The sequence below is a fragment of the Peromyscus californicus genome, unplaced genomic scaffold (genome assembly GCF_007827085.1).
Source record: "Peromyscus californicus insignis strain IS unplaced genomic scaffold, ASM782708v3 Scaffold_15__1_contigs__length_86483966, whole genome shotgun sequence".
Classification (NCBI taxonomy): Eukaryota; Metazoa; Chordata; class Mammalia; order Rodentia; family Cricetidae; genus Peromyscus; species Peromyscus californicus.
This window is the reverse complement of record NW_026294447.1, coordinates 75,398,297-75,413,604: the sequence shown is the minus strand read 5'-3', so window position 1 is coordinate 75,413,604 and position 15,308 is coordinate 75,398,297. Positions and strand designations below refer to the sequence as shown.

The following is a 15,308-nucleotide window of genomic DNA, read 5'->3' as shown; positions in this document are numbered from 1 at the left end:
TGGAGGGAAAACGGCCCTAGGTTTGGCGATTGCCAATATTTATTTTTGTTGCATTACAAGCTGATAGCACAGGTATGGCCGTCACTCACAGCCCTGTACCTTGAGACCAAGGCTTTGCCAACATTTCACAACAAGTACAAACAGCCTACACAAGGAAGAGATATACCCTCGTCCACTGATCAGCAACAACTCACAGGCAACCCTTTGCTCTGGCTCCCCAGAGAGTAATTTCTCAGGTAGGCACTCAGATGTGCCATTTGGAACCCTTGCAAAAAGCATTGCAGACCCTAAGGCCAGGTTTCTCTGTAACCCAAGCATGCCCCATCAAAGAGTGGAGCCCCCAGAGCTGCCCTGACCTCAAGAACAAGCCAAGGTATGTGTCCTCTTCCTAGCTCTCTGAACCTGCAGGCCTGGCTCATCAGGACCATCTGCAAGGCAGCCACAGGGCAGCAGGAGCCCCGCTGACCTCCTTGCCACTTCACCCCCTGAACTCAGGTAGCATTCCAGTCAGTCCAGCCAGACATGATTAAATGCTTGGCTACATGCAGGGGTGGGAGACCCCGGGGGAAGAAGGGCTCAGAGCCAACTCCCTGAGGCACCCAGGGCACCCTTTGGTCTGTTGATCATTAACAGAAGCCACCTCACAGCAGACAGAAAGGGGAAAGTCCAAGGGGATGGCCTGCTCCCTCTTCCCAGCACCCTCCTCCGAACATGCCAATCCAGAGCTTCGTGGGCCATGAGCTCATGACCCTGGGGGAAGGTGTGTGCAGAATCATCCAATCCAGCTGGTGCCTTTCAGCTTCTGCAGATCACCACCAAGGGTGAGGGAGACAGCAACCTGACCCTGGGAGATCTGTAGTTACTGTGTGCCAGGAACTATGTCCAATGGCCTCAGTGTGCCAGCCTATGATACTCCACAGGACAGTGGTAAAATGCCATGATGTTGCTATTGGGCTAATGGGTTCAGGTGCTGAGACTTTCTCACTGTATGACAAATTGATGAGCTCCTCTGTGTCTCACTTCTTCCATGTAAAGTGGGGGTGCTGTGTAAAGTGGGGTCAGTTTGTCCACTTGATACAACCTAGACTGGCACGGGAAAGGAGTCTCAGCGAGGGATTGTCTAGATCGGTTGGCCTCTGGGCATCTCTCTGAGGGATTGTCTGGATTGTCTTAACTGATACCGGAAGACCCAGGCTGAAAGAGGGAGGGAGGCACCATTCGCTGGTTCGGGGTCCTGGACAGTGGAGTGTAAGCTAGCTGAGCACTAGCCTGCATGCACTCACCTCTCTCTGCTCCTGACTGGGGCTCTGATGTGACAGGGCCGTGAGCTAAAACAAACCTTGTCTCCCTAAACTGCCTTTTTGGTCAGGGTGTCTTATCAGAGCAACAGAAAGGAAACGGGGACGCTGTGGAACTTCCTCCACAGCATCATTGTGAGCACCCGAGTTAGTACACCGAGGTCTTAAAATACTACCTGGTGTCCTTGGAAACTGCTGCTACTCAGTGGTCCCTCAGTCTTCACAGTAACCCCTTGAGACAGGTTGTCCAGCCTGCAGAGATGGATCAATGGGTAGAGGGGCTTGCGGTCAAGCCCGATGAACTGAACTTGGTTGGAAAGACCCACGTGGTGGAAGGAAAGAGCCAGCTCCCACCAGTCGTCCTCGGACATCTGTGTACACGTTGAGGCCTTTTTAAAAAAAGAAACAGAGGCCAGGTGTGGTGACACACCCATTAGTCCCAGCACTTGGGAGGCAGAGGCAGGCTGGGGCAGCCCGATTTACAGAGTGAGTTCCAAGACAGTTAGGGCTGCACAGAGAAACCATGTCTTGAAAAACAACAACAAAAACACCACCAAGAGACAGGTTCATTCCTTCTTGGTGCCATGGCCATCCTTCTTGCCATGTCACATACACAAACCTATCCCCTGAAATGCCTGGGGATTTGTGACCCAATTATTGGCAAAACTCAGAGCCACTCTGATCTCTGAGGCCCGGTGGGCCCCTACCCTCCTTCTCATGATGAGGTACCAAGACCAGGAAAGGTCAGTGGCCCAAGGAGCTCATGGCTTTGAGTGGCTCCAAAGGATGACCAGCAGGGCAGCCCTGAGGCCTTGCTCAGCAAAGGAAATCTTGTACAAGCCACACAAAGATAGCCCAGGGTCCTACGCAGGGCTAGGGAAGAAGACCCTGGTACTCAGGCAAAGCAGGAGCAAGTCTTTTGGTCCACGTGCCCCCTTGTGTGGGCCTTATCTTCAGCTCTCACTGCAGGGTTCTTCCCCGCTGCCAGCTGTGAAATCACATTTCCTGGATCTCCTGGTAGCCTACTGGTTAGGGGCACTGCCAAGGCCCTTTCTAATATTCTGGGAAAATAATGGGGCTGTAAGGGCTCTTGCTTCCTTCCCTAAAGAGTTTCAGGCTCTACCAGTTTGGATCTAGATAGTAGGAAATCAGGCTAGCGGCCTGGACAAACTGAAGGCCCGAGTTCCTCGTGGAGACACTTAGATGGGATATGTATGGGGTTAGGGTCTACAAACAGCCAGTTTCCTTGGGTGACATGGAACCTCCCTTTGCCTTTCCACCCTTCCAGGGCCTTCTGGATTCAATGCCCATCTTTGTTATCTAACTCTGGAGACCGACTTCAAAGGAGGATGTTCGGGGTGGTTGTGAGACGCCCTCTGAACCCAACTTGTAACATGAGAGAGGAGGAATTGATAGTGTGGACAGAGAATGAACTCAAGAGGAATGTCTTTGCTTTTAGTCAAAATGGAAAATCACCACCCACTCAAATACACAGACACAGACAGACAAGACAGACAGACAGACAGACACACACACACACACACCTTAGTGCTCCTCTTAAGGAGTAAAAGGCCTGGGTTCCTTCAGATCCCAGGCTCAAGGACTGCATTTTTCCTTCTTGTATCATCAGCCCCTGCCCTGGGGGAAGGAAATGGTCCCCATATTTCTGTCTCACACCCCTGACACTCAGTAACATCTTCTAGGAAAGTGACATGTCCAGACACTCTTCCTTCAGTATTGGACAGTGTCTGCAGCAGATCTACGCATGTGGAGGCCAGTGGCGTGAAGGCGGAGAGTGCTCAACCTCAAAACTTACTAATGTGAGAAGCCAGTGACTCAAATATTATCTCTACCTACCCAAGACTCAATCCTCCCAGACCCGACTCGAGATCTTTACAAGGACCCAACTCCTTTCTCACAAGTGAAGATTCACCTTCCAGTGGCTACCTGATCCCGGCTGGATTTCTCATGATCCTCCTGCCTCAATCTCGTTCAGCAAATCCTACACAGCATATCTTGTGTGTACCACTACAATCGGCCTGGCTGGATTTCTAACCAAGGAGACCCTAACCACCTACCTATTTTTCATGGCACCTGAGGTAAGTGCTACAATGGTGGGAACTGTTGACTTCCTGTTAGTCTACATTAATCCCCGTGTTCCCTTTACAGCCCTCCAGTCAGATCCAGGTGCAGACTCCCCTTTCGCATCGTTTGTGGTTCCTCTCCAGGTATGTGGTCCTTCCTCATACCCCTTCAGGGGGGTACTGAGAGCCTAGGGCCTTGCTTAATGCCTACCAGATTAATGCATCCAGTCCAGGCCTGCCAGTGTGGCATGGGTTACACCCCCTTTATCAGCAGCTCCCTGACCATCCCCCAAAGGAAGACCACATGGGAAAACTGGATGTACCTGGATTACAGCTCCCAAAGTAGCCAAGGCCACACAGGTGAGCAAGGTAACCCCAGACTTGTTCTCTGCAGGCTTCTTCGCCAAAAAGACCCCACCACCACCTCCACCCCACCCAAGCTGAGTGAACTTCCAGCATCCATACCCAGAGCTCTGGACTTTAAGGATGAAAGACCAGCCACCGCACTGCCCACCCTCCACTGAGCGTCTCAGACACACGAGGGAAAAGCCTCTAGACGAATCATTTCTTGAAAAACGGGGTTTATTGATTTTTAAACTGCAAATAGTCGTTACAAAAAGTTTTTTTTTCTTTTAAATAAATTCACACAAAGAAAGAGAAATAGAAAGCGACGGTAGTGACCAGCAAGAGGATAATAATTACATTCATCTTTATGTGTGTGTGCCAGTTGTTTATGTTAGCATTGGAAAACTCCAACCTGGAATCCAGAACCTCGAATCTGCGAGCGGAATGTCTTGAGATGGGCACATGAAGAAGTCAAAGGGTTTCTCTTTTTTTGTTTTCCCTTTTAGAAGCTATACATAAAAGGTGGTTTCCTTCTGTACTGTCACAGAACTGGTACATACATTCTCAGTCCTACCTGTGAAAGGCCTAAGGAGAAGAAACTCAATTTGCAGTCCAACACAAAGGGGGGAATTTCTAAAATAAATAATCCAACAGTTTTTTGCATTTTTTTAAATTAATTTTTCATTTTTTTAAAATAAAATAACCAAAAAAAAGTGTAAAGTTACAAAAATGTTGTTGAAGAATAATATATTAAAACTGTGGAAAAAAAAGGAAAGACACGTCACAAAATTTTAAGATTAATATGAAGATCATAATTTAACATAAAAGAATATATTCTATGGATTTGTCATCCCGATAAATATGAACAAAATTAACAAAAAAAAGCATAGTTTGGCAATAAATACGTTTTGATAAGTTAAATAAGCTTTTTTATATTGATGTGCAGTGACAAAGCAAAATTTTTGCTCTCCAATTTCTGAAAGTTAGGTGAAGTTTAAACCCAGGGAAAAAAGCATGGCGTGAGGGCTCTAAGGTAGACCTAAGGTATTCTAGAGCAAAATCCATTAAAGCTACTTCTACAGGAAATCGTTTTACACAGATATTGTATGTGGAATGAATACCATTAACTGCTCACCCCTTACATGTTTTTTTTTTCCTTAGCTTTTCTCTCATTTTGCTATCATTTTTACGATGTCACATATGAATTGGGGAACTTTAGCACCAAAATCAAGTCTCTCATAGTCCATCTAGTTTCCCCTTCCTCCCCACTTTAAAAAAAGAAAAAGAAAAAAGAAAAAAATTAAATCACAAAGTCCCACTTATGTCAAAACCTTCGTCCAACTAGTTCAACCTTCCTCCCTGAAGACCTACACAACCTGGGCAAGATTATAGTCAACAGGGGTTCGGGCTGGGAAGAAAAAAAAAGGTTTTGAATGTCAAAATAGGTTTCCCCCAAACCCCAAGTCCGGCAACAATTCTCTGAGGGAGGCGGGTAACTACAAGGAAGAGGAAGAAGTGTGCGGGAGACTGAAAGGAAGGTGCACTTGTCGCCAGCTGGGGGAGCTGCTGGTTGCGGGTCACCCCCCAACCCCACGGGCAGAGGCTCTGGGAGGCCCACGGGTGCCCCCTGGCGTTGAAGAGGTAATGTAGTCACAGTGACAAAGTTAGGTAACAAGGCACTAAGTTGCTTCTGTAAACGGTTACTGCTTTTTCTTTTGTGATTTGGCACTTAAGGCTTAAGCCGAAAAAAAAAAGGCATCTACTGACAAATATGGGACTCTGTTATGCGTGGTTAAGTGGGCTATGAAATGGAGGGAGGGGGTTTCAAGCCAGAAGAAGCTACCAACAAATTGACTTGTCCTTATGTTGGGGAGGGGTGGGGGGGTGGGGGTGGGGGCAACATACCAAGGTTCTGGGGAAGGAGTTGAGCTTAAATGTATCAATGTGGGGATGGAGGGGGAACTTAGAGGGTGGGAAGGTGAAGGTATGGGATAGGGTGCGGGGTGGAGAGGTGAAGGAGGCAGGGTGTCCCTCCCTACCCTGGCTTAGTCATCTGAGATGGAGAGTCTGCTGAAAATGGGCAGGCGTCTTGAGTTGTCCAAGGTAGGGGAATCTGAGCCACTGTGGCTGCTGCTGGAGCTGCTCAGGTAGCCCTCCTGGTCCGAGAGAGAATCCTGAGGGCTGGGGGGAGAGTCAAACATGTGAGGGGACTCGGACATGGGCCGGAAGAGGAAGGTGGTGGGGGAGCCTCCCCCGGGCAGCCCCATGCTAGGAGCAAAGAGGCTCGCCAGTTCCTGGCTGGAAAAGGCGAAGGGGTTATTGGTGCCATCAGGCAGGGTAGGTGAGCCCAGGAGGTCATCCGCGCTCAGGATGGGGGGTGGGGTGATGGACGTGGGGCTGTCCAGCAGCCCTGTGGCAGCGGCGGTGGCAGCGGCACTGGGAAATCCAGCAAAGCTAAAGCTATGCTGGAGGCGGGGACGGTCAGCGGAGAGGTCCCGGCCCCCGGCCAGGGCGCGGCGCTCCTCGGCGTTGTGAATGAAGTGGCAGCGGGGCCCGTATGGGCAAAAGCCGATGGTGTGGAAGGTGCGGCACAGCTCCGTCTTGTACTTGGGGTGGCGGGTCAGGCTGCGGAGCTCGTGGATGCCGTGCGCGAACTGGCACTTGTCCCCGTACTTACAGGCACCGTTTTCTTCGAAGGGGCGGCACAGCTCCGTCTTGTAGCGGCTGGAGTTGACCTGGCCGCTCCCGGGCTGCTTCTGGGTGGGCAGCAGCCGCTCGCCCCCTTCGGAGAAAGAGCGGTCTCGAAAGCGGCTGTCGCGGGTGCTCAGGGACGGGGCTGGCTCACCCTTCAGGCTGCTGAGAAGTTGGTTCTGATGGAACTTGGAGCTGGGCAGAGTGACCGAGTGCCTCCGAGGGAAGCCCCCGCCAGCGGGGGTGCCCACTGCCTTCCTGTCCAGCAGGCAGCCCCCAGCACTGGGAGTGCTGTAGTTGAGCATCTTGTTACCCTGGGGGGAGGAGGGAGGAGAGGAGAAAAGTGGGACCGGTGAGTGGCTGAGGACACCCACGAGGCCAAGGCATGGTGTCCACAAAGGACAGTACCCCTTCATCAGATAGGCTAGTCTCTCTAAAGGGAGCCACCTGAGTTTATTTTGGCACTGCTCATGAGAAACCACAAAACCCTGCCCCTGTGTGGGGAGAAAAAAATTATGCACGCATCCTGCTCCATACTGACCCCTGATATGTAGCTTCATATCCTCTCGTCCCTAAAGCTACTTCCCCCCCCCCTCTAAAATCCAAGTCCGGTTTATACATTCCTCAACTCAAGACTATTTCATACAAGGCTGTCCCCCTAACTTCTCTCCCCCCTCCCCCAACAGAACCAGGTAAACCCCTGGAAGAAAACTAAACGTGAGCCAAATCCTCCCAGTCAGTCCCTGCTAGCCCCCTCCCCCACAATCTGGCCCCACACTCTCCACTTCCTCTTCCACAAGTGTACCCTTCCTTTGGCCACAGGTTTTCAAACGGCGCCCTTTTTTTTTTTTCCCCCTTGCTTGAGGAAGGGCCTAATCTGGGATGTGGGGAGAGGGACATGCACGGCCCGAAGCCCCAAGCTTCTGGAAGAGCACCCGGGAGAGGGGTTTCCCCCACCATTTCCCACCCCCTTCTCTGGGAAGATGCCTTTGCACTTGGATAAGAGCACTGGTGTTTAATCTTGAACCAAAGCTGCAGATTCAAGAGAAAGCGCCAGCTCCCGCCCCCCCCCCCCCGCGCCCCCATACACCTCGCAGTCAGTGGGGAGAGGGGCTTGGGCAGGGACACAGAGCTGCCCCAAGCCCCAGTCACCTGCTCAGACTACCTAAGATTTAGAAAGCGTGGGGGTGGGAGACTTGAGAGTTATCTCCAGGCCCCTGACACATGTGGGTGTCATTGTGCAAATTCTAAAGTTAGTCCCTTAGGATCAGCAGCGGGGGATCGGGAATCAGTAACCCTGTAACCGCAACCACCCCACCGAGCGGATTACAGGAACCCAGTGGAGAGCCGGTTCCCAACAATGAGGTTCATTTAAAAAGTCCTGCGGGGGGAGGGGGCAAAAGAAAGAGAAATAGATCAAAGAGCGGGCAGCCAGAAGGAGAAGGATGGAGTTGCCCAGGAGCTCAGGCAGACGCCAGGGCAAATAGACTTGGGGAAGCGCAGGGAGGGGAAAAAAGCTGAAAATTCAAAGTTTTTGATGTTGCTCCTCAGCCCCAGCACGCCCCTGCGCCCCAACCCTGCAGCCCCGGGGCCTTGGCAGCTGCACCCACAGGAGCAGCAAGCTAGGAAGAGAAGAAGAACATGACCCGACGTGTTTAAGGGAAGGCAAAAACAGTTCAACAATTAAAGCAGCCTAGCAGCTTCATCCTTTCAAATTGGGGGGGGGGGGAGGGGGTTGAGGGGAAGCAGAGTGGGGAAAAAAATTAACATCCATGGAGTTGTACATTTCAACCGCACTCCTGGAACATTCCGGTTTTATAACTTTTTTTTTTTCGAAAAACAGACGGGCAAACTACCCCCCATTTAAGGAAGCCCTCTTAAATCCTCACTGGCGGGAACGTGAGTTCTGGCAACATTTTGTTCCCCTATTCTTCAATCGGCGAGCTGGAGTGCCTCACAACACAGGTAGGCAGCCACTTCCAGCCCAAAGTTTGCAGCTTGACCGACCAGCGCTCTCGCGGAGGAAGCCCAGCCCAGCTGCGGCGGCCACAAACTCACTCCACTACAAACTCGCCTTGCCTCCATCTCTTTAAACCTTAAATCGGCCCCTTTTCCTTGGCGCAGTACCTCTTAAGTTCTCCATGGCAGACAGGGGAATTCTCCCAGGCAAATATCGTCCTGAGATGCTATCGCTTTTCCAGAGACCCTACGCCACCGGTTAGCAAAGTTGTCGGGCAGACTCGAACTCCTCCAGCAGGCACGGAAACCCAGAGCGCACCCCGGGAGCCCACCGAACCCCAGCTCCGGTGGCACACCACGCAGGAAAGAATCCAATTTTTATCCCAGTCCTAGCCACTCTTCCGCACCCCCGGGTCAGCCCTTGCCCCGCAAACTTGAGCAGTCGCCCAGAACTTTGCTCCCAAATTCACATGGAACTCCACCTGGGACCTGAAACTCCCGAGGAGGGAAGGACATGGCCGAATTCCTTCACCGTGGAGGAAAACGCAAACCGTGAAAGCCCTCCACTCGCTCTACGCGGTTTCTTTCCCCAGACCCGAACTTTGAGGGTCTCTTTTAAGCACACGAGAAACTTTCGAAAAGCAAAAAACTCCGCCCTACCTTACCTTGCATAAAACTTCGCTCAAGTCGAAGATGGTGGCAGACACGAGGGTGGTGGTCATCGTGGGCGTTCGCACGGGGCAAGGGCTAGGATCTGGCGTGTCGTGAAGGTCCCGGTGCGGGGAAGGCGCAGCCTCCGGCTCTCCGGTCTGGAGTCCCACACGCCTGCTCCCGGCGCCCCTCGCCTTTCTGACTCTCCGGGGCTGCGGCGCGCAAAGCCCAATTTATAAGATTTTGTGGGTTAAGTGTAGGGAGGGGAGGAGGGAGGAGCTTTAAACTTATTTAAATGAAGAAGAGGAGGCGGAAAAAAAAAAGTTGATTGACACTGAGGTTGAATCAGCCATGCGGTCAAGCCGGAGGGAGGGGTAAAGGGGGAGGAAAGAAACTTTCAAAAGGAAGAGGGGGGGGAGGGGAGAGGAGGAAAGAAGGCGGAAAGAAAAAAAAAAAAAAAAAAAAAACCACTCGGAGCGGCGCACAACTTTTTTTTCTTAAAGAGGAAAAGTTTCGAGTCCGCGGGCTCCGCTCCCGGGCGCTGGGGGCGCCCCTCCCTGGGGCCGGGCGGGGCGGAGGGGGAGGGGCGCCCACCCTTTGTCAGCCTCGCTGCCCGGCTCTGTGACATCACTCATTCCACCCCCTTCGGAGTTCTGGTTGTTGTGTTGTTGGGTGGGGAGGGGGGGGTTGTGGGGTTGTGTGTGTGTGTGTGTGTGTGTGTGTGTGTGTGTGTGTGTGTGTGTGTGTTTGCGTCGGGCAGAAAGGCGGGCTCGACTTTCTCTCTCTCTTTTTTTTTTTTTGCTAGCTGGAGCTGAAGCTGGTCCCTGCGCGGGCCAGGGCTGCGGTTTCCATCTTGAGCTGGTGTCCCTTGAAACTTTTCCAAGTGTCCGCACGACTTACCTTTCCCTGACTTCCCGAATGTCCCACACCGCAAAACGAGCTGGGCGAGGAGTTTAGGAATTCAGGGCACCCCAAATGTTCGAGCCAAGAGTTTTGTTGGTTTCCCACCAGTGTGCGGAGGCGTGGGGGCGACCAGGAAAACTTTTTGGTTTTGTTTTTTTTTTTTTTTTTCCTCCGGGAGAGCCTGGCCTGGCGGGGGCGAGCGCATCAAGATTTAGCGCGCGGCGCGCGTGTAGACACGCGTGCTGGGCCGGCAGCCGGCGCTCTCCCGGTAGGTAGGTGGGGGGCATCGCGAAAAAGACCACTGCCTGGGCAGACCCCGTTTAAGCAGACCTAGATGGGGCGCTTCGTTCACACACATCCGATCTTTAAACTTAGTACAGAAAAACCCAGACTTTGCATGGGCGCCTCTTCCTCCGGCTCACAAAAGTAAAAGAGCAACGAGTCACTTTCCACGCGCGCTTTGAATCTGGGCTACCTCCTCCACACATCCCCGAATGTTAAAAACAAGAAGAAGAAGAAGAAGAAAAAAAAAAAGCTACTTTGGTAAGAAGGAAGGTAGAGGTGGGGGAAGCGACACTTGTAACTTCTTGCTGCTCTCCCGCCCCCACGCGAACGGAACATATGGCTTGTCACGACGCCCTGTTTGGGGGTGCCAAGCCATGGGACCCACGGAACCCAAAGGCCTTCAATGAATTATTCCGCCCTTAAAAACCGCGAACGATGTGTTTATTTACTATTAGGTTTGGCTGCCTCCCACCCGCACCCGCTCGCTTGCCGGAGTGGAGACCCGGGCGGAAATCGCCGGCCGCGCCGCCCGGGCCTCGCACGTTTCTTCCCAGCACTCGAGGCCGCCGGGTCTGTTATGAAACCCGGTGAGCCGAGTGGCTAGGAGCGAGTTCCATTGCGATGTAATTAGGTCACCCCATTACGGGTACGTTTCTCTGGAAAGGACGGAGCGGGCGGAGCAGAGCCGCACCACCCCTTACACACACGCACACTTTTTTTTTTTTTTTAAACTGCATTTATTTATCGCCAACCTCTGGGCAAACCCAGGGAAACTTTCCAAATCACAACAGTTTTAGAAACCAGTTTTGTTTTTTTTTTTTCAACTTTGCGAAACACACGACTTTTTTGCTGCAGCCCACGAACCTAACGTAATTCCCTGCGGGGTCTCTGCTTGACTCGTCTCCAACAATTTGAGTTGATGGCCCCCATTTTTAACCCGGCTGCGGCTCCTGGCTTTTTCTGCTTGCTGCTGTCCAGCCGCCGGTTGCTTCCCTCCCCCGCTCCCATTTTTCATCTTTTCTTGAAATCTGGCAAGCGCCGGGAAGGGAAATAACTTCCATCCACCTTAATTTAAATCATTCGGATGTGTAGGTTTCTTTTTAAAGGGAGGTTTGCTCGCTCCCCTCCCCAGCTCCAAGGGGGTTGGGGGGTGTGTGTGTGCGGATTCCGTGCAGTTTCTCGGTGATGAGGTAATGAGTTCCAGATTTCGGGACAGAACAGGGTGCGTTAAAAACCACAAGGTTAGTCTGAGTCCTGATGTGAAGCTATGTCGGCTTTTCATTCCGCACCACCCGCCCGGGCTGCTCTCAACTCCCGAGGGTTTGCGAAGCTCAGCCGGGGGGGACCGGGGCCGGGGTGGGGCGGCCTCCTGGGATAGTGCTGTCCCTCGGAGGCGAGGAGGACAGGGCTTGGGGCACCCCGAGCTGCCGAAATAATTGTTGTTTTTTTGTTTTTTTCTCTCTCAAAAAAGCGCGATTCCTCGAATTTCCTGCGCCTTCCCAGCTCCCCTGGGCCTCCCCTCCCCCGTTCCCCGGGGCGCTGGCTCCGCGCTCGCTCCCCGGTTGTTTACCCCGCCCCGCCGACCGCCCGGGTTTGTTCCTGCTCCCAGAGCCCGTCTCTATAATTAAACTCTTTTTTTTTTTTTTCTAATTGTCGGGTTGCAACGTCATTTAGGGGACTTTCCGGGGGGGGGGGGGAAGAGAAGGTGGAGGGACGCGGGGGGGGGGGGTGGGGGAGGGAGCGCTCCTTAACCCTTCGCTGACCCTGCGCCTGGGACGCACGGCCGGCGCGGCGCGGAGGCAGGCCGGCGAGCCCCGCAGGTGGGCGGCAGGTACCGGGCCAGCCCCGGCCGGGCCGCCAGGCTCCAGGGACGCGAGCGCAGGCCGGGCGCGCGCCGGGCCGCCCAAGGCCGCCGCCTCCACCTGCGTCGCCGCTTCCGCCCGGGAGGGGCGCCCGCTCGGCCGCCGACTTCCGGTTCGCGCGCCCGGGCCGCGCAGGTATTTCGGCTTGGGGGTGGGTGCGGGGCCGCGAGGTGTGGAGCCGCGGGTAGGGGAGGGTGGATGGTGAAAGGCCTCGGGGGAGGCTGCGTGCGTCCGCCTAGCCCGGGGCGAACCCGTCGACCTCGCTGAGAGGGGACTGCGGCGGCGCCGGGTTTGCGGACCCCCAGACGGTCGGACCGGGCATCGGCGCCAGGCGACGCCTCTCAGCGCCCAGAGGGGCTGCGCTTCCTCCCAGGTTTCAGGTCATCTGCGAAATCTCCCAAAAATCTTGGGATTGAAATGTGACCCCTTCCCGGCCCTTGGCTACACCTGAGACCTGAGGGTTGCTTCCATGTCCCTGGGTTAAAGGGTAAAGGGAGATCTGGCCGGGTGGAGCCACCTGGATTACCTCTCAGGTTTGTGGACCCTGCCAGGCGCAGTGATTGAGACCCTCTAGGGTGAGCCCCGCAATCTGCATTTTACCCCCCGTGGGTCCAAGACATGGACGTTGAGCAATTCAGGATTCAAATCTTGATTCTGCTTTTTCTAGCTGCGATTTTTTGGGTTTTTTTGTTTGTTTGTTTGATTTTTTTGTTCTTGTTGTTGGGTTTTTTTTTGTTGTTTTTTCGAGACAGGGTTTCTCTATATAGCTTTGGAGCCTGTCCTGGAACTCGCTCTGTAGCCCAGGCTGGCCTCGAACTCACACAGAGATCCGCCTGGCTCTGCCTCCCGAGTACAGGGATTAAAGGCGTGCGCCACCACCGCCCCGCCCGATTTGTTTTTATTATTATTGACACAGGTCTCGCTATGTTGCCTAGGCTGGCCTCAAACTTGTGTACCGAGGTGAACCTGGGGAAGACTGAAGTGGGTGAGGCTGTGGCATGAGAACCTGTTGTGTAACTTTTCTGAATATTCTCACTATTGCCACAAGTATTTCTTTAAACACTAGATGCGGGGTAGTCTTAGAATAGAGGTCGGCAAGTCCCGAGCACCTCAAAGCATTTAGTGAACATCACTCAGCTGCCATGTCCCCCAGAACCAGGCAGAATCATCCCGATCCCACTGTAAATGTAGCATCACCTGGGGTCTGCGTCCTTCAGAAGAGGTGAAGATACCTCCTACCAGGACTACCAGAGAGTCCAACCCTGATTCTGGCAGAGAGAATATTGAAACCTCCATTCTTAGGTTAATTGTTTCAGCAGCCTGAAGAGAAGTTGGAAACGCTCCGATTAACGGTAGATTAACAGTAGTTCCCTGGTTGTACCCCCTAGCCTGGGGCTGAGAAGAACAATCAAACAGAAGAGCCCTGGTCCAGCCTGACCTGCGACCTTGACTTTCACTATCACTTCCACACCCCCAGGCCATTCTCTTGTGCTCTTAAAACCAGCTTCCTCCCACCCCTGGGCCTTTGCACATGCAAATCCTGTCTGAAATCAGTGACCCAAGAACTTTTTATTTTTTAGACAGGGTTTCCCCATGTAGTCCTGGAATTTACTATTTAGACCAGGCTGCCTCAAACTCACAGAGGTCCTTAACACCACACCTCACCTGGTTAATTTTTTTTCATTTTTTTAAGAGAGTTTCATGAATTGCAGACTAGCCTCAAACTCAATTTATAGAGCTGAGGATGACTTTGAACTCCAAACCGGGTGCCAGGATTATGCGGAAGAAAGTTCCTAACCATTGTTTAGAACCTAGCTCAAACCACTTCCTATGGAAAATAGTCTTGGCTGCACACCTGCCTCACCAAGACAAAGAATCTGGCTTCTCTCATATTTCACGGACTATTTGTTTCCTTGAGTAGTTTCAATTTGATAGTTCACAGTCCTTCTAGCTTTTACTTTTTTTGAAAAAAGATTAATGTATTTTATATATGAGTGCTCTCTGTCTTCATGTGGGACTACCATGAGCCTATGGGACACTGGGTTATTTTCAGGTTTGGGCTTGAAATAGAACTGCAATAAATATTCGTATGCAAATTTGTGTGTAAGCACAGTTCTTACTTCCCTATTGTAAGTAAATAAGTGAGATTTCTAGGGCCATATGGTAGTTGTACATTAAAATTAAATTTTAAATGACTAAACCTTTTGAGGTTTTTTTTTGTTTTTTTTTTGTTTTGTTTGTTTTTTTTTTTTTTTTTGAGACAGTCTCCACATAACCCTGGCTGTCTTGGAACTGACAGAGATCCACCTGCCTCAACCTCCCAGCTGTAGGGGTTAAAGGTGTGTGCTATCACACCCAGCTCTACCAAGCCATTTTGCAGAGTGGTTTTTGCAATTTTGCATCTCTGGCAGGTGTATGTATAAGTCTCCAGTTGCTTTGCTGAGGCTGTAAATGAATTTTAATCATCCTAATAGATGTACAGTGATATACCATCATGCATCTGGTTTGGTTTGGATGAAGACAAGGGCTTACTGTACCCAGACTGGTCTAGGTTTCACCTAGGTTTCACTAAGCAGTACCAGCTGACCTCAGACGTTTGAGTCACAGTGCCTGTATTTTTTGTTTGTTTGTTTGGTTTTTTGTTTTGGGGTTTTTTTTTTTTTTGTTTTATTTGTGTGTGTGTGTGTGTGTGTGTGTGTGATTCAATTCACATTTCTCTAATAGCTAACCACACTGGTCCTGGTTAGCTGCCACCTGTGATGCCTCCATTCAGATCTTTAGCACATTTTCTTTCTGTTGAGATTTGCGGGCTCTTTATATATTCTAGATGCAATTCCTTTGTCAGACGTGTGATTTGAAAATATTTTCTCAGGCCTGAACCTTACATTTTCATCCTTTTAACAAAGTATCTTTCACAGAAAAGAAAAAAATAAGGGGGGTTTTAACTTTAGTGAATTCTGATTTATCAGTTTGATCTCTAGTGGATCATGATTTTGGCACCAGCTGAGCGTTTTCCAGCCCAAGCCTTTGAGATCCTGTTTTGGCCAGGCCTGAAGAGACAGGCCTGTGGACCAGCTAATATAGAGGACAAGAAAGGAGGGTCACATTCAAGGCCTTCCTCCGTAACTTAGGAAGACCCTGTCACAAAAACTGAAAACTAGCCGGGCGGTGGTGGCGCACGCCTTTAATCCCAGTACTCAGGAGGCAGAGCCAGGCGGATCTCTGTGAGT

General features: G+C 51.7%; 1 protein-coding gene and 2 long non-coding RNA genes across 3 annotated transcripts in view; 2 read left to right on the top strand and 1 right to left on the bottom strand.

Moving 5' to 3' along the window:
* Window positions 1-3,943: 3,943 nt before the first annotated feature.
* Window positions 3,944-9,245, bottom strand: Zfp36l1 (ZFP36 ring finger protein like 1). The gene is made up of 2 exons (XM_052739452.1): window positions 9,043-9,245; window positions 3,944-6,732 (listed from the first exon to the last, which is right to left on the bottom strand). Exons 1-2 carry the CDS (start codon window positions 9,097-9,099, stop codon window positions 5,773-5,775), a joined length of 1,017 nt encoding a protein of 338 aa, XP_052595412.1. The 5' UTR covers window positions 9,100-9,245; the 3' UTR covers window positions 3,944-5,772.
* Window positions 9,246-9,839: 594 nt separating this feature from the next.
* Window positions 9,840-11,858, top strand: LOC128110566 (uncharacterized). The gene is made up of 2 exons (XR_008218254.1): window positions 9,840-11,457; window positions 11,688-11,858. It is a non-coding gene; the product is annotated as an uncharacterized LOC128110566 (long non-coding RNA).
* A 250-nt stretch (window positions 11,859-12,108) lies between these two features.
* LOC128111164 (uncharacterized) overlaps window positions 12,109-15,308 on the top strand; it is a 47,099-nt gene continuing 43,899 nt past the window's right edge. The window contains exon 1 of the long non-coding RNA XR_008218508.1: window positions 12,109-12,213. This is a non-coding gene — a long non-coding RNA (uncharacterized LOC128111164). The remainder of the gene's footprint in view (window positions 12,214-15,308) is intronic.